Source organism: Mastigoproctus giganteus, chromosome 14 (genome assembly GCF_048544385.1).
Source record: "Mastigoproctus giganteus isolate SK-2022 chromosome 14, ASM4854438v1, whole genome shotgun sequence".
In the NCBI taxonomy this organism is placed as follows: domain Eukaryota; kingdom Metazoa; phylum Arthropoda; class Arachnida; order Uropygi; family Thelyphonidae; genus Mastigoproctus; species Mastigoproctus giganteus.
Window position 1 is genome coordinate 76,898,088 of NC_143588.1, and position 23,564 is coordinate 76,921,651.

Below are 23,564 nucleotides of genomic sequence, written 5' to 3' on the forward strand. Positions count from 1 at the left end.
TTAAGGGACCACGATCGCGGAAAGACCATTTGAGTCGTATAAGTGGGCATCGTCAGCAAAAGAGCTATAGTCTGATGGTCATCACTGAAAGTTAACGTCCAGTCTTAAGTATAGAGGACCATTTTTTTGTTCCCTCTTTTTTTGTTGTTGTTGTTTTTATTGTTTTGTTATTTGGAAAGCAGTAGCGACACCTTGTGGATATCAGCAATAGTGCATTTCAAAATTTCACGCATCCATTGGGGTTTGGAGAAGATATGGCCGAAAAAGATGGACTGGAAGGTGTGGGATTTTTGTATCGAACGATGGGTAAGTAGCGAAATCCTTTGTCGCTTACTATCCGGCATTACCGGTACTTCGCGGATAAATATAGGTGAATGGTTGAATCCACTGCGTCTGCGTTGATTATAAATCTCAGAACGACAGTGTAATGGCGAATATAGAGAGCAAAGCAGGCAAGTCATCATCATTTCACCTTTTACTTTGACAGGAAGTTTACATATGACTTGTAAACCGTACTGGGCTTGAGGTGCAGGTGGCATTATGCTATTCGTATTCGGTTGCCCTGTTACGGTTTATTTTAGTTTTGTTTTATATTAATATATTTCTTTTGTTAATGTTTATAATGCATTATGTTGATACATTATATTAAAAAAAAATTATTACGAATGACAGTAATTCGCACGTGATGTTGCTGCCCTCTGACCCATTTTCACTGAATTTAGTTTTTTAATTTTGTTTTGTCGACGATCTGACATTTTAGTATTGATATTAAAGTAGTTGTTTTCATATTATTTTTGTAACTAGCCTAGAAGATTTTTTAAAAGCCATATAAAACACTATCTTAGATATTTTATTATTATCCTATCGTTATATATATTATTTTTTTTTATTTGATTGAATTGTAAATTAAATCTTGAGTATACGTGATGTTTAAATTTTTAAAATTTGGCGCATACATTTCCCTATAAAACCGATAGCGTGGAATGATCATAGAATATTGATCAAAGAATTTTAGTAATCAGCTGCATAAATTAACTCATGCCTAACTTATAACCGTTGTGGAGCAGTAAAATGTTCTGTAAATTTCAGATCAAACACGAAAAAAATTAATTCACGATCTTCATATCATTTTCTTATTAAAACTTATGAACACTTATTTTAGAACGTTATTACAAGAAAAAGGTCTAAGTGTATGTGTGTTTTGTTTTGAGTGTATTTTTGTTTCAGCAGTTGGAAAGGACAGTCTTCGAAATGGATTGCGTATAAACGTTTGGGATTCAGAATTGAGGGAAAATCAATTCCATGATATTTGCAAACTGATATACTTTTTTTTAACCAAAAAAAGTATTTTCCAAATAGGAAACAGTGAATGTGTAATTATTATTTATTCAGTTTAAATTAAATACAGGTCAGCCCAATACAGCAAGGAATTCTGTAATGGTTCGTTATATGTAAATCTGAAGTAAACGTTGTCCAATAATGCAATGTTATATAATGAATTGGATAATGTGCGCTGTGAAGATTCTTCAATGTATTGAAATCTGAAGATTGAAGTTTTTAATTTTTTTTTTTTTTTTTAATTTAGAACAAAATTTGGTATTAAAGATTTTATTTATTTGCAAACACTTTGCAAAATAATACTATTCTAAATATATTTATAATTTCAAGTCATATTGTAGGAGCATTATATACATATGATGTATTTAGAATTGTAACATATTCTAATTCATATCTTCAATGTTTTGTGTTGATGTATCCCATACAATTTACTTGAAGAAATATACCCCTATTATATTTTTTCTGAAAAATTTGTGTCCCCTAAATTATTTGAGATAACACCAATTTATAATACTGATGATGATTGATGAATCAGTCTGAATATGTGATTAACACAATTAAACTTACAATGTAGATCAGTGTTATTCAACCAGTGTTCTATGAATATTGCCCAAGTATTCCATGTAATTATTATTATTGTCATTAGCCATATGGTGCAAGGAAGCCTGAGGCTTTTGCTGTACCAGCCAAAAAAAAAAAAAAAAAAATATATATATATATATATATATATATATATATATATATATATATATATATAATAATTTCCGAGTTAACCCTGAGAGAGAGAGAGAGAGAGAGAGAGAGAGAGAGAAACAAAAGTCAGAAAGAGAAGAATGATGATATCCAGCTGAGGACCCTGGATGTGCTAAGTCCATACTCACCAGATGTGAGCCCCTGGGTGTTTCACCAGAAATTAGTGCTTATCTACATTTCATTATTATGTGCATTTTAAAATTAAAAGAAAATGTACTTGATATGTCTGAACTGAAAACAAATCATGTAATTAATTTGAATTACTTTGTTTATAATTAAGAAAACAGAGGGTTTTTTTTTTCTCTCTGTACCAAAAGTAAATGAGTGAAATAAAGGCTATATAGACTTCATATTCCACCACTATAGAACACACACATATAGTGTTCTGTCAAATTCTTACCCATTCCAAAGTTGAAAAACAGATACAGATATTAAAAATTTGTGGATAATTTTAATTAGCAAAGCTAGTTTTTCATATGCCATTATATCCCATCCCACTTCCAAAAAGGACTTCATATACCCCAAAGGATATGGATTCCATCAGTTGGTTACCAACTGTTCTGATATATGCCCACATATGTACTGCTTCCACCAACTGCTTGTCAGTGAATTTTCCAGCCTACCGTTACTAATTCCTATTTGGGGAATTGTTTTTTATTTAATTCTATTAAAACTAAATAGTACAAATTACTGAGGAAAAGACATGTAAGATAAAAGCGTTAAAATACAATAAGATAAAATAGTTCAAATATATATAATAAAAGCGTTAAAATACGTAGTAGCTTTCGAAAGCTACTATGTATTTTAACTCTTTTATCTTATTATATTTTAATGCTTTAATCTTATTATATTTTAATGCTTTTATCTTATTTTATTTCTGTTTTACCTTATGTATATATCATTTTTATTTTAATAAATTTATTTTAACCAGTTAGTCAGTTGTTGCAAGAAACGTTGATGATATCGTGTCCTTTGTTCCGAAAAAAAAAAAATAATAATAATAAAACTCTGCTACCGATTGTGAAATTCTCTACTAGCACTGTCTACCTTAAAAGAAAGAACTAATCGTTAGGATTTCATCACAGCTTACTTTATGTCCCTACATTGCACACAGAGTCCTGAGCTGGATATCATCATTCTTCTCTTTCTTGGTGATTCCTTTCTACTTCTCTCTCTCTCTCTCTCTCTCTCGCAGGGCAACGCTGGAATTTTTTTTTTTGGCTGGTGCAGCATAAGCCTCAGGCTTCCTTGCATCATATGGCTAATAATAATAATAATAATAATAATAACATGAGCTCATACACTCATTGCCATACATTACGTTTAATACATTCAGAACTCATCGTTTTATCGTTATCAACTTCGAGTTTATTTGTTTTTTGTATTGAGGTTATTTAAGGATTTAGAAGTATGTCACAGTCAAAATGCTATTGTACTGGTCGTGTTGAATGTACCTTGTGGCAAAAGAGAAACACGCCTTTTCATGTTTCTGCAAACATATTCAGGATTGTTTTAAAAGACCGATCCTGAATACATTTTCGCGTATATATATTGATACTACATGGGTACTACATTTCTTTAGGACAGCTAGAGAAAAACTCTGCTACCAAATGTGAAATTTTTGCAACGGGCACAGCTAGCTGTAGCCATAGAGTTTTATTATCACTGTGGTGAAAATTAAGTACAATACAAATTACTTACACTTCACTTATACTTCATTTTCAAAAGATGAAAGAGACAATCTTACATAAGTAAAACTGGTCACTTACAATTTGTGATTAGGATGACACACAACAGCCAATTGCGGATATGGAATAAGACTTGCTATGACAGTCATCAGTGATATTGGTTAATGTGCCTGAATATGTGCTGGTATAGCTCCTGCTTATGTTGGTATATGAGGGAAATTTTCACTATTTAAAGCAAGAGATTGAAATGGAAGTTTTTAACAGTCTAAATAACAGACATCTATATCAAACAGTTTAGTGCATAATCGAATTGGTAGAGGCGGTGCTTTTTTGGGACGGTATGCAACGGTACCTCATACCAGCACCTTTATTAACAGTGACGTGTGAAATTTGGATGCAGTGCACTCAAAATTTTGTAATATTCCATAAATTTTTTTCACATGTTTAACTAAATTTGCATTTTTCACTGTCTATTGTTAAGATACTTTCTATATAAAACTATAACCATTTTTATAATTCTAGTAGGTAAACAATTTCTCACAAACAACTCTTCTAAGTATACCGTCAAAGTGAGTGGTCCTTTAGGCACCTCAGATCACAATTTGGTGATTGTCTCTTCTCCAATGGAGCCTTTATCTCATGGCTGTTCCCAACCTCGTATTGTTTGGCATTACAAGAATACAAAATGGGATTTTTTTTCTTCTTTCCCTTGGTCGGATTACTCTTTCAAAACTTCTGATGTCAACGTTTGCTCAGATCATGTCAATGAAGTTATTGTTGTAGGAATGGAATCCTTTATCCCACACTCCACTTTAAAATCTCATCCTTTATCTAAACCTTGGTTTTCCAATAAATGTGTTAAGGCTGTTCAAGAGAAGAACGTTGCATATCTTAATTGGCTTGTTTTCAATTCTTCAATTTCCTGCCTACACCAAAGCTTGCAACAATTGTAAAGCAGTTATCAGTCCAAACTAGATTTTGAACAGGCTATGAGTAGAAACCTTGCTTCTTGCCCTAATGGTAGCCAAGCATTCCGATCTCTTGCCAAAGTTATTGACCGCAACTTTTGCCCAACTTTGCTCCCACCTCTGTCAAAACCAGATGGGTCTGTTGTCACTTCAACCAAGGATAAAGCTGACCTGCTAGCATCCCATTTTTTTTCCAACTCATGTATTAATGATCTTGGCAAAACACCTCCCACTATTCCCAACATGCTCCATTCAATGCCTCCTGTGGTCTTATTGTGGCAAGCAGGTTGTGGTCCATAAGACCAGTTCTTTGCTAATTATGCTTTTTTTTCAAAATAGAAATTAATTTTTGTTATATACATTCTTATTTACAGCTTTTTTTTTATTATTTAATAATTAAATATGAAAATCCAACAATTATTACATGATGCTTTATATGGTTATAATAATATTACTGGCAGAATTACTTAACAAGTACAGATCACTGTTGAAAAAAAGCCGTGAATTAGGGTTGAATTTGAAAGTGTCTGCAATTCTGCCCAGACACAATAGGAGGGAGTATGATGAGAGCCTTGTCGATCAATTTGGCCCTAGAAAGATTGTGCAAGGCTCAAGGGGTAGAATTTTTTTCAGCCTGGCCTGTACTTGGTAACAGGAGAGACTGCTTCTACAGGGATGGGATACACAAATAGAAAGGGTGCAAGAATATTTGCTGATGCTATTGAGGCAGTGTTAGGTGGGTCGGAAAACTGCTAGTTTGGGGGGATACAAGAACTAATAGATTAACAGTGGCCACTGACAGAGGTGAAAGTGATTCTTGCACTGCTATTGGAATGAGCAGAAACCTGAAAAACAAGATGCAGGGTATTTCATAGACTGCTGGGAGTCATTGCGGTACAAGTAAACACATGGGTTGTGTTAGGGTAGCTAAGAATAGAAACAGTTGCATGTATACTTGCGTGTACACCAATGCTAGGAGTTTGGTAAATACATTTGATGAATTTGAGGTATTGCTCAAAACATCAAAGGCAGATATTGTTGGGATATCAGAGACGTGTCACACAGATATAAGGAATGCAGAATTGGAATTTGGGGAGTACAACGTCTACAGAAAGGATAGGAAGGGAGGAGGGGTTATGCTATTAGTTAAGAAACACATAAAATCCAAGGAAGTGAAGTCAGTCGACATCGCTGGACAGTGCAGTGTTGAGTCAGTTTGGTGTGACATATATATTGATCTCCCAGTGTCACACCATTATATAACACTGGGAGATCAAAATTGAGTGTAGGAGTGTGCTATAGGCCTAATGACTCTGATGAGTATAATAAGAAACTGTATAGGGAAATAGAGTGGGCCAGTAAATCAGAGTGTCTTATAATGGAGGATTTTAATTTCCAGATATTGACAGGAATTTGTGGGTTGGTCACTCACACACTAGCAAGGCTTTTGTGGATTTATTGGATGATTGTTTTCTATATCAGAATGTTCAGGAGGCAACTAGAGGGAGTAATAATCTTGATTTGATTATCAGTAGTGATTCTTCATGCATTAAGAATCTGCAGATAAAGGAACCACTCGGTGGCAGTGATCACAGTGTGCTGAAGTGGGATTTACTCAAAGAGGTAACTACCATCAGGGGTAAAGGGAAGGGTTATTGCTTTCGTAAAGGCGACTACGATGGTCTGAGACAGTATTTAAATTCTATACAATGGGACCAACTGATGATGTTGCCAACAGCAAATTCAAAATGGGAAGCATTCAAAGAACTTATCTTGGAAGCTACTAGGCTTTACATACCAACTAAGAAATATTGTTCAAGGTTTAGGCCTAAATGGATGTCAGATGAACTAATGAGACATATGGCAGAGAAGAAAAATGCATGGGATACATATAAATTAACACGTGACACAGAAGCCTATGATAGATACAAGTTGATCTGTAACCAAGTTACAAAGGAGGTTAGGCAGGCAAAGGCAGATTACGAGAAATCTTTGGCAAGGGATGCAAAGAAAAACAGCAGAGTTCTTTACTTATGTAAACTCTAGAAGGAAGGGGATGAATCAGATTGGTCCACTTGATATCGATGGTTCAACTGTTGATGATCCTGCTCAGGTAGCTAACAAACTAAATGAATATTTCGCATCGACATTCACACATGAGGAGTTATTCAGTGAGGGGAATGCCAGAGATGTATTCAACTCTGGCAGTAAGCTAGATAATCTTGTAATAACTGAGAGTAAAGTGGAGGAGAAATTGTTGAAGATAAACACAAGAAAGGCACCTGGGGTGGATGGGATCTATCCAGTTATATTAAAGGAGTCAGCAAATAAGTAAGCAAACCCTTAGCCATAATTATGAGAGCTTCCTTGGACTCAGGGGAGGTACCCATAGACTGCAGATGTGCAAATGTGACCCCAATTCACAAAGGAGGATCAAAGGCTGACACAAGTAATTATAGACCTGTGAGTTTAACTTCTGTTCCAGGAAAATTAATGGAGGTACTTGTTAAAGAAGCACTGCAGGATCATCTAGACAGGACTTCAGTTATAGCTCGGACACAGCACAGTTTTGTTAAGGGGAAGTTTTGCCTGACCAATTTTTGGTTGGGTACTATGATGCAGTCACAAAAGAACTGGATGCAGAGAATAACTTTGATATTATATACTTGGATCTTAGAAAGGCTTTTGATACTGTTGCACATGGAAGACTGCTGCACAAATTGGAGCAGTGTGGCATTGGAGGCAAATTGCTGCTATGGATAAAGGGGTTGTTGAGGGGGAGAAGAGAGAGAGTGGTAATCAATGGATACTGCTCATTGTGGACTAATGTTATTAGTGGAGTCCCTCAGGGTTCAGTGTTGGGTCCATTATTGTTTTCTGTATTTATAAATAATATTGATGATGGTATATCAAGCTTAATGTCCAAGTTTGCAGACGATACAAAGGTTGGCAGGATTGTTAAGGAAACTACTGAAGCTATGCTGCTGCAACAGGATCTGGAAAAAGTTGAGCAGATGGGCTGAGAGGTGACAAATGAAGTTTAACATTGACAAATGTAAATACTACATATGGGAAACAGCAACCCCAGAGCAATGTATCAACTCTGTTGTACTACACTGACAGTGGTAGAGAATGAAAAGGACCTGGGGGTAATTGTGCAGGCAGATATGAAGTTTTCTGAGCAGTGCAGATGGGCTGCAAGAGAAGCTCATGGTGTCTTGTCAATGATATACAGGAATTTTTCTAGCAGCGATAAGGAGGTGATTGTTCCCTTGTATAAGGCAATGGTCAGGCCACACCTTGAGTACAGTATGCAGGTCTGGAGGCCTCATTTCAAGAAGGATGTAGAGCTGCTGGAACGAGTACAGAGAAGGGCAACAAGATTAGTGAATGGAACAAAGGGTTGCTCTTACGAAGAAAGGCTTAAGTTTTGCAAATTACAGTGTCTGGAGACTAGGGACCGGCGAGGTGATCTGATAGAGGTGTATAAAGCCTTGAATGTTTTGAGCATGCTCAGTGCTGATTAGATTCTTCCTCTTGCTCAGAATAATCACCTGAGAGGGCATAAATTCAAATTGAAGAAAGACAGATGTAGGATAGATGTGCGGAAATTTGCCTTTAGCCAGTGGGTAGTTGGTTGGTGGAACAGACTTCCATTCCTTGTTGTGGAAGTTGATAGCCTAAATAAGTTTAAGGCTCAGCTGGACAGGTATTTTGAATGAACGGAGGAAGTTTTTTTGGCTGATGCTGCATAAGCTTGCTTTCTTGCATCATATACCTCTACTAATGCTAATGCTAATTACTGAATTCTGAGGAAAAGACATAAAACATGAAAAATTGAATATTATTAACAAAGGATATTTCAAAAGGCAATGTGAAATTATATTTTGTTACAGGCAGGTATTAATGGGATGTATAACACTTAAAGGCTACCTACATGGCTGTGAGCCACACAATGTGAAGGAGTGGGCTGCACGTGGCCTGTGGGGTGGACATCCCTTACTGTTTTTAATATTTATTAATGATATTAATGTAAATAATTCAAATTTGATGTTTAAATTTTCTGATGATGATGATACAAAGGTTGGCACAGTGGTTAGTGATAGTAATCAGGGTATGCTGCATCAAGAGGATCTAGATAAACTCAGTAGTTGGGCTGGGAAATGGCAGTTAGGGTAATGGTGATAAATGCAAAGTACTGCATTTTGGTAGCAGTAATTCCAGAATAATATGCCATCTGGGTGGTACCAAACTGTAGGTAGTGGAGTATAAAAAGCTCTAGGGGTGATTCAGACCAACATGAAATTCTCTGAGAAATGCAAATAAGTTGCTAGAACAGATCATGGAATTCTGTCAGTAATATAAAGGAAATTTGCCAGCAAGGACAAAGAGGAGATTATCCCATGGTGCAGTGGTTAGGCCACATTGAGATTAGCATTAGTTGAGGCATACGAAAGCAAGCTTATGCAGCATCAGCCAAAAAAAAAAAAAAACCCATTTCACTCCTCCATTCGTTCCAAATGACTGTCCAGCTCAACCTTAAATTTATTTACACTATCAACTTCCACGAGAAAAGATGGAACTCTGTTCCACCAATCAACTACCCGCTGGCTAAAGGCAAAGTTCCGCACATCTGTTGTACAAGCTAAAGATTATAATGATTTATGCACCAACATCGAGCCATGATGATGAAGAGGTTGAAGAAATGTACACTGAAATTGAGAGTCTTCTAGATAAGCAGAAAACCCACTACACTATTATTATGGGAGACTTCAATGCTAAGGTTGGAAAAAGGCAAAACAGTGCAGAAAGAGGAACTATAGGAAATTTTGGAATTGGTGAAAGAAATAAAAGAGGTGAAAGACTTGTGGAATTTGCAGAATCTCAAGGACTGTCAGTAATGAACACTTTTTTCAAGAAAAGGGTGAACAGAAAGTGGACATGGAAGAGTCCAAATGGATTAACAACTAATGAAATCGACTTCATCCTCACTAACAGAAGATATATTGTGAATGATGTTACCGTCCTGAATAAGGTAAATGTTGGAAGTGATCACAGAATGGTAAGATGTACACTTGATATAGATGTAGGAAAGGAAAGGAAAGGAAAAAACTGACTCGAGTAAATAATACAAAGGTCTTTGAAATAACAGAGGAGGAGAAAAAGCAGTATGTACTGGAACTTAAGAACAAGTTTGAGCTTCTGCAGACTGCTCAGGACCAAGATATCGACGAGGAATATTACAACTTTCTGAAAGTGATAAAGCCCAAGAAACCTATAGGGAAACAGAAATCCAAAGAAGAAAAAATTAGTCAAGAAACACTTGTCATGATGAACCAAAGACGACAAATGAAGATAAAGAAAAACACTGACAGGGAGAAAATTGAGTATACTGAGTTATGCAAAGCCATTAGAAAGAGACTCAGAGAGGACATAAGAAGATTTAACACAAGAAAAGTAGAACAAGCATTAAGGGAAAACAAAGGATTTAAATCAGCAGCCATGAGCAGTAATACAGAAAGACAAATGATACTGAAACTGAAGAATAGCGATGGTGTACTTATAAACAGCAGAGAAGGCATAATTCAAATAGCAGAAGACTACTATAGAGAATTATACAAGGAGCGAGGGAATGATACCAGCAGTGGGGAACATGGATTGCAAAGTAGCAACACATACGACATACCCGATATTCTTCCTGATGAGGTAGAACATGCATTGAAGAAAATGAAGAATCAGAAAGCCCCGGGGGAAGATAAAGTTACTGTAGAGTTGTTAAAATTGGGAGGAAGAGACATAACACAAAAACTGGCAAGGCTCTTCACAAAGTGCATTAGAAAAGGTGTGATGCCTAAGCAGTGGAATAATGCAATCATAGTTTTGCTGCATAAGAAAGGAGATAAATCAGAAATTGGAAATTATAGACCAATTAGCTTGTTATCCCATATCTACAAGTTGTTCACAAGGGTCATTACTAACAGATTAGAAAGAATACTTGATGAGAATCAACCGAAAGAGCAAGCTGTCTTTAGGACAGGATTCTCAACTATGGATCACCTTCACGTAATATCACAGCTAATGGAGAAAGCAAATGAATATAAAACACCATTATGCCTGGCATTTGTGGATTATGAAAAGGCATTTGACTCCATACAGCATAAGGCAATGTTTCGGGCACTGGAAAGACAAGGCATAGATATTCCGTATATTATGATTTTGAAGAAAATATATGAGAGTGCTACATCCTTTATTAGACTAGACAAAGACAGTAGCAAATTTAAAATCGAGAAAGGAGTTCGACAAGGAGACACAATATCTCCGAAGCTGTTTACTGCTGCCCTTGAGGAAGCTTTCAGAAGATTAGACTGGTCACAGAAAGGAGTCAATGTGAACGGAGAATACCTAAACCATTTACGATTTGCAGATGACATTGTGGTTATAAGCCACGATCCCAAAGAATTAGAGGAAAATCTTAATCAGTTATGCACAGTTAGTAAGGATTTTGGACTAAAGATGAATATGGCTAAAACAAAAGTAATGATGAACAAGTATGCCACGGAAAGGGAAATAATGATTGAAGGAGCAGTAATTGAAAAGGTGGAGTCATATACTTATCTGGGACAAGTTATTAGCTGTAATAATGATAAATGGCTGGAAGTCAAGAGAAGAATAAATTTTGGATGGATAGCATTCAGGAAATATAGTCACATACTGAAGAGCAATATCCCAGTTTGTCTGAAACGTAAAATAATGAACCAATGTATACTCCCCACCATGACTTATGGAAGTGAAACTTGGTCACTCACCAAAAGAATGGAAGAGAAGCTAAGAACTACACAGCGAAGAATGGAACGAATTATATTGGGAATCAGACTGTTAGATAAGAAGAGAAACACATGGATTAGGCAGCAAACTCAAGTAAAGGACATTCTTATCAAAACTAAAGAACTAAAATGGTCCTGGGCAGGACACATAGCTCGAAGACATGATGACAGATGGACTAAGAAAATAACAGAATGGTACCCAAGAGGAGCTAGAAGAAAACCTGGAAGACAAAGGCGGAGATGGATAGATGAAATTCATGAGTTTTTGAGTAGTAAATGGATGGCCAGTGCTCAAAACAGAAGGAACTGGAAAGTTGCTGGAGAGGCCTTCATCCTGCAGTGGATTGAGAATGGCTGATGATGATGATGTTCTTCAACTATCTTTCCTCAATTTGAATCTATGACCCCTCAGGTTCTTAATCTGAGAAAGAGGAAGAATCCCATCAGCATTAAGCTTGCTCAACCCATTCAAGGCCTCGCATGTGCCTACTCTTCAGCTACTGCAATTTCCAAAATTTAAGCCTTTCTTGGTAAGAGCACCCCTTTGTTCCCCTCACCAATCTTGTTGCCCTTCTTTGTACTCATTCTGGCAACTCTACATCCTTCCTAAAATGACGCCTCCAGACCTGTACACAGTACTCTACGTGTGGCCTGACCACTGCCTTGTATAATGATATAATCACCTCCCTGTCCCTGCTAGCAAAATTCCTATACATATATCATTGATAAGACTCCATGAACTGCCCTGGCCGCCCGTCTGCACTGCTCAGCGAACTTCATATTTGACTGCACAATTACCCCCAGGTCTTTTTCACTTTCCACTTCCCTGAGTGTATAGTACCACACAGTTGGTACTAGGGCTTGCAAACCGGTTTTATAAACCGGTTAAATCCGGTTTTCATATTGAGTTGTTAAAACCGAAACCGAGCTTCTAAAACCGGATTCAAATATTTATATTTATTACTCTTAATGTCTAAGATGAAATCAAATGTATGGAATTATTTTGCTCGAAAAAGCAAAGATGAAACACAATGTTCGAAATGTCAGAAGATAATGAAGTCATCTGGAGATTTACATCATCTTTGATGTTGCATTTAAAGAAAATTCATCAGATTGACATTAAACAAGGTAACAGTGAACCTCCCGTAAAAATGGTAAGAACAGAAAACTTTATCTTTAGATGTATTTTCTTTTAATTCAATTGCCAAGACTGAGTTTATACAATCAAGCCTTCACCATCAGAGAAATAAATACGATAAATTACCACCAGCCTCAGTGAATGGAGTTAAAAATATGGTTCTGAATTATTATAAAACTAAGAAAGAAGAACTCATTCGGCATTTCAAAAATTCATTGGTTTTCGGTGCACGGTATTCATTGACTCTAGACGAATATACGTCTATACAAAATAAAAGGTATATGAATATAAATGTGCATTCAAAAGACAATCATTGATCGTTAGGTCTTATTGAGATTAATGGTTCACTTGATAGCAGAAGAACTGAGCAAATTGCGAATGGACACTTGAAGGAATTTTGTTTGAACTTGGATGAGGATATTGTTGTCTGCACCACCGATGGAGCAGCAATGATGATTAAGTTTGGCAAGAAAATTACGCCTAATCATCATCGATGTATAGCCCATTGTATACATCTGTCAGTTATAGATGTATTTTATGAAAAAGCAATCAATTATGGTACCAGAGTCTCTGAGTCTCCCAAAGACAATGAAGAAAATGAAAATAATGAAGAAAGTAGTGATGATGAAGAAGTTGAAGAAAGACAGAAAGGCATGCTTTATCAAACCGACTTTACCGATGAGCTCATTTATTTCTTCAATCCAATGGCCAATATTGCACAAACTATTAACAAAATCGGAAAAATTCACAAGCTTTTTCGAAAATCGCCTACCAAAAATGACATATTACAAAATTTTGTTAAAGCAAAATTTAATGGGAAAGAATATAAACTTATATTAGATTGCAAGACTAGATGGGATAGCACATTCTATACGATTGAGAGATTTTTGAAATTGAAAAATTGCATTCCAAATGCTCAATGTGCAGTACTGTCAACTGAAGCTGTGTCTGACGATGACTGGAAAACACTTGAATTGCTATGTGAAACTTTGCGACCAGTTGAAATGATTCTGAAGGCTATAACCTCAGAAGATACAGACCTACTTAAAGCAGAGTCTTCAACAGAATTTCTGCTTGCTAAGCTTGATACAGCAGAAAACCCATTTGCTTTAAAGTTTCACCAAAGCCTTTTGCAGCGTTACAATGCAAGACGAAATTGCCAAACTGTGGCTTTGCTGAGCTATCTACACAACCCCAAAAAGTTTAGGAAAGAAGATTCAGGTTCAAGAACTTTTGATTTTCCAAGTAAGCAAGTTTTGAAAAAGCATGCTGAAGAGATTTTTCAGAGATTATTTGCAAAACATTCCGAAGGAGTCTTAGTGTTGAATGAAGAAACTGAAAATAAACGAACTGTTATTTTAGAAGAAAACAAAGACTCGTCTAGTTCCGATGTTGGAGATACACTCATGCGAGAGTGTGATAGTGTAATAAAGAGATTAACTGAATAGCCTTCAAAATATCTGAGTGAATTGGAAATCAGCAACGAATTTAAAATTTTGGAGGCAACTAGCAGTAGAAGTGAAAAGCTAGAGAAAGTTTATAGAGCACTGCTGACCATTAAACCAACAAGTGTCCAATCTGAGAGAGTGTTTTCGATCACTGGTCTCTTTAACACAAAAATAAGGTCAAGTCTATCAGGAACAATGCTTAATATACTGTGATTTTTAAAGGATCATTTTCAGAAAAAAGCTGAACAATAAATAATAAAGTAATTTCCCCAAGCTATTTTTTTTTCACATTATTTTTATTTATTTATTATTATTATTATTATAGGGCTTATTATTTTTTTGTTTACTATACAAGAAGATAGTTTTTATTCAAAGGATTTGAATACAATTTGTAATTTTGTATAATCTCAAGCTGGTTACTTTTTTGGAGCATTTTAATTTTTTAATTTTTTTTTTACTATAAGAGGTGATAGATTTTGTTTAAAAGATTTGATTACGATTTGTACAATCTACCCAAGTTAAATAAATACCTGTGTTATAAGCTTTTAATTATTTTCCCTAAGTCTGAGAAAATCGGTTTTAAAACCGGTTTTAAGAGTAAATGTCGGTTAAACTCGGTTTTGAAATTTCTCGGTTTTGTGCAAGCCCTAGTTGGTACGTTTCTCTTCGGTTATTGCTACCCATATGCAGTACTTTGCATTTGTCAATGTTAAACTTCAGTTGCCACTTCTCAGTCCATTTTCCCAACTTATCTAGATCCAGTTGGAGTAGCGTACTGTCGTTAACAACCCTGTAAACTTGGACATTAAAACTGATATATCTTCAATAATATCATTGATGAAGGTATATCAGGTGATTAAGTAAACTAAATGCTAATGGCTTCTTTACCCTTTTGAGATAAAACACACAAGGGACATAAATTTAAATTGGAAAAATGATTGTTGCAGAATAGATATACAGAAATTTAAATTCAGCCAAAAAGTAACCAGTGGTTGGAATAAACTGCCACCTAATACTGTTGAGGTGGATAGTTTTATAAATTTAATGAAGGTTTGGACAAATTTTCGGAAGGAATGGAGAAATGAAATGTGTTTTTTTTTTTGCTGGCCCTGTATAAAGCTTTGCTTTCTTGCATTGTGATGCCAGTACTAATACTAATCAGTCTGGACTGTGCTTAACCAAGGCAATGAGCAATAATAAGGGTGTTTGGTGAATTAAACATGGAGTTAGCTGTGATTCCATGCAACCTTACCCAACTGCAGCCATTGGCATTCTCAAACTGTAGGTCACAAATTTCTTTTTTAAATTTTGTCTCAGCTTTTAAATGTAGTTGTGTTTTTCCAATGCAACAGTTTTATTTTATAAAGCTATAAGGTTTTGTCATTATTTTATTTGATACATAAATTAAAATTTTTAAAAGTAAGTAAAATATTTATTTTTTGTCAAACTCCAGCTAAAATACAATTATTAGATCTATTTTTAGGGGGTATAGCAAAGTTTCAGAATCCCTGCTCTAAAGCATTGAGTGTGACAAGTGACCAAATGTGTATAATCTTGCTACCTCTACTCTGCCAGATAGTGACTGGAGGGAGTCCAAGTAGTGTGTATGTGGGGGGGAAGGCATTGTAGAGGCCACATTATGTCAAGGATCTGGGTTTATTCTTACCATGTGTATGCCATATCCAAAAATTTCATTACTTCATACAGCATGTCCCACCCCAACTTTTTCTACTGTTGAATACACCATGAATTGTCAAACTAATAAAGGAAGCTTATCTGCAAAAAGATCTAAACCTCCAAAACACTTCCTAATTCATTTCACAAATATACGTGGTCTCAATTCTAATCTCAATGATGTCCATTTCCACTTGCAGTCTGCCAAACCCCATGTACTTTTTCTGACTGAATCTGTTATCGGTTGATTCAACTACTGCTCATCTCAGTTGCCCAAATTATTCGCTGTATGATTCCTTTCGCCTCAAAGGTGGTACGTGTGCTGTGCATATGTCCATTCCCATATTCCCTATCAGAGACTTGGTAATTTGGAATCTCCTGTTTATCGATCTTCTCTGGCTTAAAATCTCTCTCTACCTCATTGTGTCAAATTCATCTGTTATCTCTACCATTCTCCCAACTCCACTAATCACTTGGATCTCTTTGACTTCCTCTCTTTGCAACTTGACTATCTCCAGTCCAACTTTCCTGACAGTGACGTAATTTTCCTTGGTGATTTTAATGTTTACAGATCCAGCTGGCTTCCGTTTTCTAGTCACACCGACCCAGCTGGTTGAGATGCTGAAGCTTTTGCAATTACTAATGACCTCTCACAGATTGTTCATTTACCTACCAGAATACTGGACAATCCTAACCATACAGCCAACACACTTGATCTTTTTCTCACAAACAACCCTTCTAAGTACATGATCGAAGTGAGGGGTCCTTTAGGCACACCTCATATCACAACTTGGTGATTGTCTCTTCTCCAGTGGAACCCTTATCTCATGGCTATTCCCAACTTCGTATTGTTTGGCATTACAAGAATGCAAAATGGGATGACCTGCGAGATTTCTTTTCTTCTTTTCCTTGGTCAGATTACTGTTTCCAAACTTCTGATGTCATCTTTTGCTCAGATCGTGTCAGCAAAATTATTCTTGCAGGAATGGAATCCTTTATCCCACACTCCACTTTAAAATCTCATCCTTTATCTAAACCTTGGTTTTCCAATAAATGTGCTAGGGCTGTTCAAGAGAAGAACATTGCATATAGTAATTGTCTTGTTTCTAATTCTTCAGTGTCATTTCTGCCTACACCAAAGCTTGCAACAATTGTAAAGCAGTTATTAATCAGTCCAAACTAGAATTTGAACTGGCTAAGAGTAGAAAACTTGCTTCTTGCCCTAATGGTAGCCGAGCATTCTGGTCTCTTGCCAAAGCTATTGGCCGCAACTTTTGTCCATCTCTGCTACCACCTCTGTTCAAACAAGATGGTTCTGTTGTCACTTCTGCCAAGAATAAAGCTGACCTGCTAGCATCCCATTTTATTCAAACTAGTGTATTAATGATCTTGGTAAAACACTTCCCACCATTACCAACACGATCAATTCAATGCCTCCTGTGGTCTTCCGTTAAAAGAATGTCAGAAGGATTTTGGCGAATCTTGATGCTAAGAAAGCTCATGGTCCCGATGGTATTTCTCCACTTGTTCTCAAAACCTGTGCTCCTGAACTTACTCCTGTTCTTTGCACCTTTTTTCACTTTCTTATTCCAATTTTCCTTCTGCTTGGAAATTTTTCTCATATCCAGCCAGTTCCTAAAAAGGATGACAAATCCCTCCCATCCAATTATCGTCCCATTGTAATTACTTCTGCTCTTTCTAAAGTAATGGAGAAATCAATTAACTGCCAACTCTTAAACTATCTAGAAACCTTCCATCTGATCAACGATTGCCAGTATGGATTCCATCAGTGTTGATCCACTGGTGATATTCTGGCTTATGTTACCCATTTATGGACTAATTCCATGGAAAAGTTTGGTGAAACACAAGCAGTTACTCATGACATCTCAAAGGCTTTTGATCATGTTTGGCATAAAGGTCTTCTAAACAAACTTCCATCTTATGGTTTGCCAACTGTTTTTTGTAATTGGTTATCCAGTTTTCTCTCTGATTGCTCGCTGAGGGTGATGGTAGGTGGCTCTCTGTCTTCTGACTTCTTCACTGATGCCAGTGTCCCTCCAAGGTTCGAAACCTTGCCCTGCTCAATCAACTTCAACTTCTCGAATAGTCGCTACCAATTCCTTAAATGCTGATCTCCAGGTAATTCTCCAGTGGGGAAAAGACAACTTAGTTGATTTCAATCCTTCTAAAACTCAGTCTTATCTTATATCTCGCAAAAAGGATTCTTCTGCTCCTATGCTTATCTTTGGTGACACTCCAATTTCTAGGCAAAATGATATATCTCTTTTGGGGATTACCTTGACTTTTAATCTCTCTTGGCACAACACATTACAAATATTGCTTCCTCTGCATCTAAAAAAACTTGGTTTTCTCTTTCGCTCTCGGCATTACTTTTCTTCCGAATAGCTGTTCACTCTGTACAAATCGCAAATTCACCCTACCATGGAATATTGTTCCCACAACTGGGATGGTTCCCCCAAAACCTCTCTCAGGCTTCTTGATTCCATTCAGAAGAGGGCAGTTAGGTTAATTAATGATTCATCTCTAACAGAGTCTCTCCACTCGCTGTGTCACAGATGTACTATTTCTGCTGCATGCCTCTTCTACGAATATTTCCACGGGCACTGTTTTTCTGAATTGGCTTCTATAATTCCCGCTCTCTCTTTCAAAACAGTCCGAACAAGTGCTGCCACCAGCCAACATCCGTTTACTGTCCAACTTCAAACTCACAGAGCCAACTTTTCATCTTCCTCGTTTATTCATTCAAATGCCGTTTTCTGGAACAATCTTCCTTCCTAAGTATTTCCTGAAGAACAGAAGTTCAAGTCTAATGTCAGCAAGTATCTTCTTTCGTCTTCTCAGTCTTCAACCCAAGCACAGTACTAAGTACTATAGGTTCACATACCTCTCGTGTTTGGGGTTTTCATATAGAAAAAAAAAAAAAAAAAAAAAAGCCCATTAAAGCTCCTCGTGTCATTGACGGGATTTGAACCCGACCTTTTCCACCCAGTTGAGGAGGACAGTGACGATACCACTGTGCTACACATGCAGAGTTAAACAAGAATGGAAGATATACTCCAAACCTAAAGCGAGCACGTGGCTGCTTCATTTCGGACACGGGCGAAACCAACAGTATAGTAATAGTAATCGTGGCATGTGATGCAAGAAAGCAAGCATTATGAACTTATGTAGCATCAGCCAAAAAAAAAAAAAAAATTCATACAACCATTCCCTCTAAATATTTGTCCAGTTCCTCTTTATATTTATTTAACCTATCAACTTCCACAATGACAGATGGAAGTTTGTTCCAGCAATTAACCACCCGCTGGCTAAAGGCAAATTTCTGCACATCTATTCTACAGCTGTCTTTCCTTAATTTGAATTTATGTCCCCCTTAGGTTTGTAATCTGAACAAGTGGAAGAATTCCATCAGAATTCAATGTGCTCAACCCATTAAAGGCCTTATACACCTCAATCAGATCACCTCGCAGGTGCCTAGTCTCCAGCTGCTGCAATTTGCAGAACTTAGCCTCTCTTGGTAAGAGGATCCCTTCATTCACCTCACCAATCTTGTTGCCCTTCTCTGTACACGCTCAAGCAAATCTACACCCTTCCTAAAATGAGGCCTCCAGACCAGTACGCAGTACTCAAGGTGTGGCCTGACCATTGCCTTATACAGAGGGACAATCATCTCCTTTTCCCTGCTAGCAAAATTCCTGTATATCATTGACAAAACCCCTCTTGCAGCCTATCTGCATTGCTCAGAAAACTTCATATCTGACTGCACAATTACTCCCAGGTCTTTTTCATTTTCTACCGCCCTAAGTGTACTACCACACTGTTGGTTATGTTCCTCTTGGGTTACTTCTGCCCATATGCAGTACTTTGCAGTTGCCACTTCTCAGCCCATCTTCCCAAATTTTCTAGATCCTGTTGCAGTAGCACACTGCGAGTACTGTCATTAGCAACCCTGCCAACCTTTGTATCATCTCCAAACTTCGACACTGAGCCTGATATACCTTCATCAGTATCATTGATGAATATACAAAACAACAGTAGACCCAACTCAGAGCCCTGCAGACTCCACTAATAACATTAGTCCACAAAGAACAGTGCCCATTTGTTGCCACCCTGTCTTCTTTTATTCTTTGTAGCAACTTACCCTTAATACCATTCTTCTCCAATTTGTACAGTAGTCTTCCGTGCACAACAGTGTCAAAAGCTTTCCTGAAATCCAAGTCTATGATATCAAAATTATTTTTTGCGTCCAATTCCTTTGCAATCACATCATAATATTCAGTCAAATTTTTCAGACAATACTTTCCCTTAACAAACCCATGCCGTGTCTGAATTATTGCTGCAGTCTTGTCTAGATGATCCTGCAGTGCATCTTTAACCAGTTACTCCATTATTTTACCCGGAACAGAAGTTAAACTAACTGGTCTATAATTACTCGTGTCACCCTTTGATCCCCCTTTATGGATTGGGGATACATTTGCACATCTCCAGTTCATGGGGACCTCCCCTGAATCCAAGGATGCTCTCATAATTATGGCTAAGGGTTTGCTTACTTCCTTTGCCGCCTCCTTTTATATAACTGGATAGTTCCCATCCACCCCAAGTGCCTTTCTTATGTTTAACTTCAACAATTTCTCCTCCACTTTGCTCTCAGTTATTACAAAATCATTAAGCACCCTGCTACAATTTGTTAACCTTCTGGCATTTTCAATCCTTAATAACTCCTCATGTCTGAATGTAGATGCAAAATACTCATTCAGTTTGTTTGCTATCTGAGCAGGATCATCAACAGTCGAACCATCGATATCAAGTGGACCAATCTGATTCATCCTATTCTTTTTAGAGTTTATATAAGTAAAGAAATCCTTGCTGTTTTTCTTAGCATCCTTTGCCAAAGATTTCTCATAATCTACCTTTGCCTGCCTAACCTCCTTTGTGACTTGATTACAGACTAGCTTATATCTGCCATAGGCTTCTGTATGATCAAACAAAGCTGCATATTGAAGTATTAAAAAAAAACACATTTATTTATAATTTTTATTTTCAATTATATTTCTAAAAACTAAAGTTTTCATGATTAATAAATATTGATTTATTGCAGATTATCTTGCCCCCCCCCCCTACTTTGTAAACCAAATCACTATTGTATCTGATTTTCATAAACAAAATGAATTATGGAATAGAGAGCGTGTGATGTCAAAATTAGCATATGTAAGATTAGGAGAGTGGTTAATGATCAGTTCCAAGTAATGCTCCTTCAGTATGATTTGGACAGGCTTCAAGGATGGTCATAAAAGTGTCAGATGTGTTTTAAATAACACTTACACTTGGGGGATAGCAGCCCCAAATAACTTATAAATTTGGTCAATATGGAGTTCTCTGAGTAGTGTAGACATGGCCAGAAATGCACGTCTTATCAGCGATTTATCAAAATAATTTAAAGGTGAAAAGATCCAAAGTTGTTACGCCAAAAAGCTAATCTTTTAAGCAGAAAATTTAATGAGTAGCATAATTTAAATTTAAAACTGTTTATTAATTTTTGTCCTGAAATTTTTTCAGCTTATTTGAATGGGATAGGGGTGTGGGTGCCAAAGTATTTGTTGGCTCAGGGCACCATAACCCTTTGAGCCATTTTTGCTTTTGTTGGCAGTTATTTATTTAAATAAACCCCACATTAATGCACTGGGATCACTACCTTGCTAGTGGTTCCTTTGTTTGAAGATTCTTGCTATCTGTGATATCCTTATCGATAAGCAGATCTAGAATATTTCTTTTCCTTCTAATAACTCTAATGTGCTGATACAGAAAACAGTTATCCATAAGTCTCCAACACACATTTACCAACTGACAAGTTCCAGTCAGTCTCTAGAAAATTAGTCCATAATGAGACATGATTTACTGATCCACTCTATTTGTCTATAAGGATGTTCATTATATTCATTAGTCATCTGGTCTATGATATACTCCCATCCTCATTTGTTTTTCTAGTGTTTATGCCATATTAAGCTGACCCAGGCAGTTGTCTACGGAATATGCTCATTTTGAAGACCTATGCCTAACATTTAAAAGCAAAACCCTCCACCTTCTACTTCCATTTTTGCATTGCTATCATTTCTATATACATTGTATTTACCCTATTCAAATTCTGTATCCAGCATATCAGGATAACACCATTATTTTGATATTCCTGTTAATCAGTACCTTGAATTCATGAAATTTATTAGTCACACCCCTATCATTAGTGTGCAAACACATGAGTCTGCCTTTTTATGTTTGTTGTGACTAATATATCCCGTGTAGTGCTGCCTCTAAGAGCTTCTACAGCAGCACCTCCTGCAGGAATTTGAGTTGGATATTAAGTTAATTTTAAGCACTCTCTGTTCTGTAATTCCCCCATTACTTTCTCACAGTCCTGTGGCCTTACAGCCATTTTCTCCCTCGACATGAACACCTGTACATGGTGAGGGACCTCCCATTGACACTGCTGGTCCTGCAGATTTGCATCACGGGGCTCCAACGTCCACAGCCTAGGTTCCAGGCTAGCATCATAGGAATTTGGCATGTTTTCTGTGCTGCGACCCATGGAAACTCAGAAAGGGGAATCCTGGTGGTTGAGGGGCCCAGCTTCAACACCTCACTTTGGTTCCCTGTTTCCACAAGATGGGTGGGCCTGGATGGCTCTGCCAAGATCAGTCAGCTAGTGGATTCACCTGCAAGGGTCAACTGCATCAGTGCCATGCCCCTACCCTTATGGTCTGAGGGACAGGATTTGGGCTGGCAGCGGTGTGGGTGTAGTGTCTGGATAGCCCCGGCTTCCCATTCCCAAGTGCATTTGTTGCTTGCCAGGTAGTTGACATCCCATTTGGGCTCCATGGTGGGTGAGGAGCCAGGGTGCCAAATATCTCGTACCAGGAGGCTAGAAAAGCAGTTAAACCAGTAAATAGCAATAAGGCAACATATGCTGAAAAGGTTGCCATGAAATGTTCTATAGGGACTCAAACCAAAATGACTGTGCCACCAAAGGAGTCGTTTACACCCATAGCCTGCTATTTAATGAGTTCAGAAAAAAACAGCACAGAAAACTCATTAAGCTACTACTCCAATATCAATACCACCTTGTGACTTAGTAGAACAAAAATCGAGCTGTAAAGTAACAGAAAGAAAACCCAACTGTCAACATCAGTACAAGAAAAAATGGATGTAGAAACCAAGGAAGTATCTGAAAAAGTCTTGGAAACCTTTGCAGAGAAAAAAATGGGCACAGGACAGTGTCCATACTTTCCAAAAAAAGGTAAATCGAAGACTGAAAAAAGTAAGCCCTCAAACACTTCAGAAACTAACTGATGGATCACCAAGCACAAGTAATGGTAAATTCCTACAGTGGAATTGTTGTGGATTTGGCCAAAATGCAGAAGACATCAAGGCACTCTTGCAAAAGCACAAGCCAGCATGCTTTTGTTTACAGGAGACTTATCTAAAGGCAAATGATGACCCCCCACCATACATAACATTACCATTATTCGTAAAGATAGAATTGTGGATGGCCCTGTTCATGGAGGAGTTGCAGTTTGCCTTATAGTGGGGTTTTTATTAACAGTCTGCTCTGTTTATTTGCTACCTGGGACTGACATCCCCCAGAAAGACCTTGATGATCTTGTTGTGCAGTTGCCTTCCCCATTCTTACTTTTTGGGAATTTCAGTGGATAACACCCCAT

At 37.1% G+C, this 23,564-nt stretch overlaps 1 protein-coding gene across 1 annotated transcript in view; it reads left to right on the forward strand.

Moving 5' to 3' along the window:
• The first annotated feature begins 208 nt into the window (after window positions 1-208).
• LOC150075263 (PHD finger protein 14-like) overlaps window positions 209-23,564 on the forward strand; it is a 313,155-nt gene continuing 289,799 nt past the window's right edge. Inside the window, exon 1 of the mRNA XM_090388420.1 lies at window positions 209-306. Within this exon, the coding sequence (XP_090244546.1) occupies window positions 255-306 (52 nt within the window). The 5' untranslated portion in view covers window positions 209-254. The remainder of the gene's footprint in view (window positions 307-23,564) is intronic.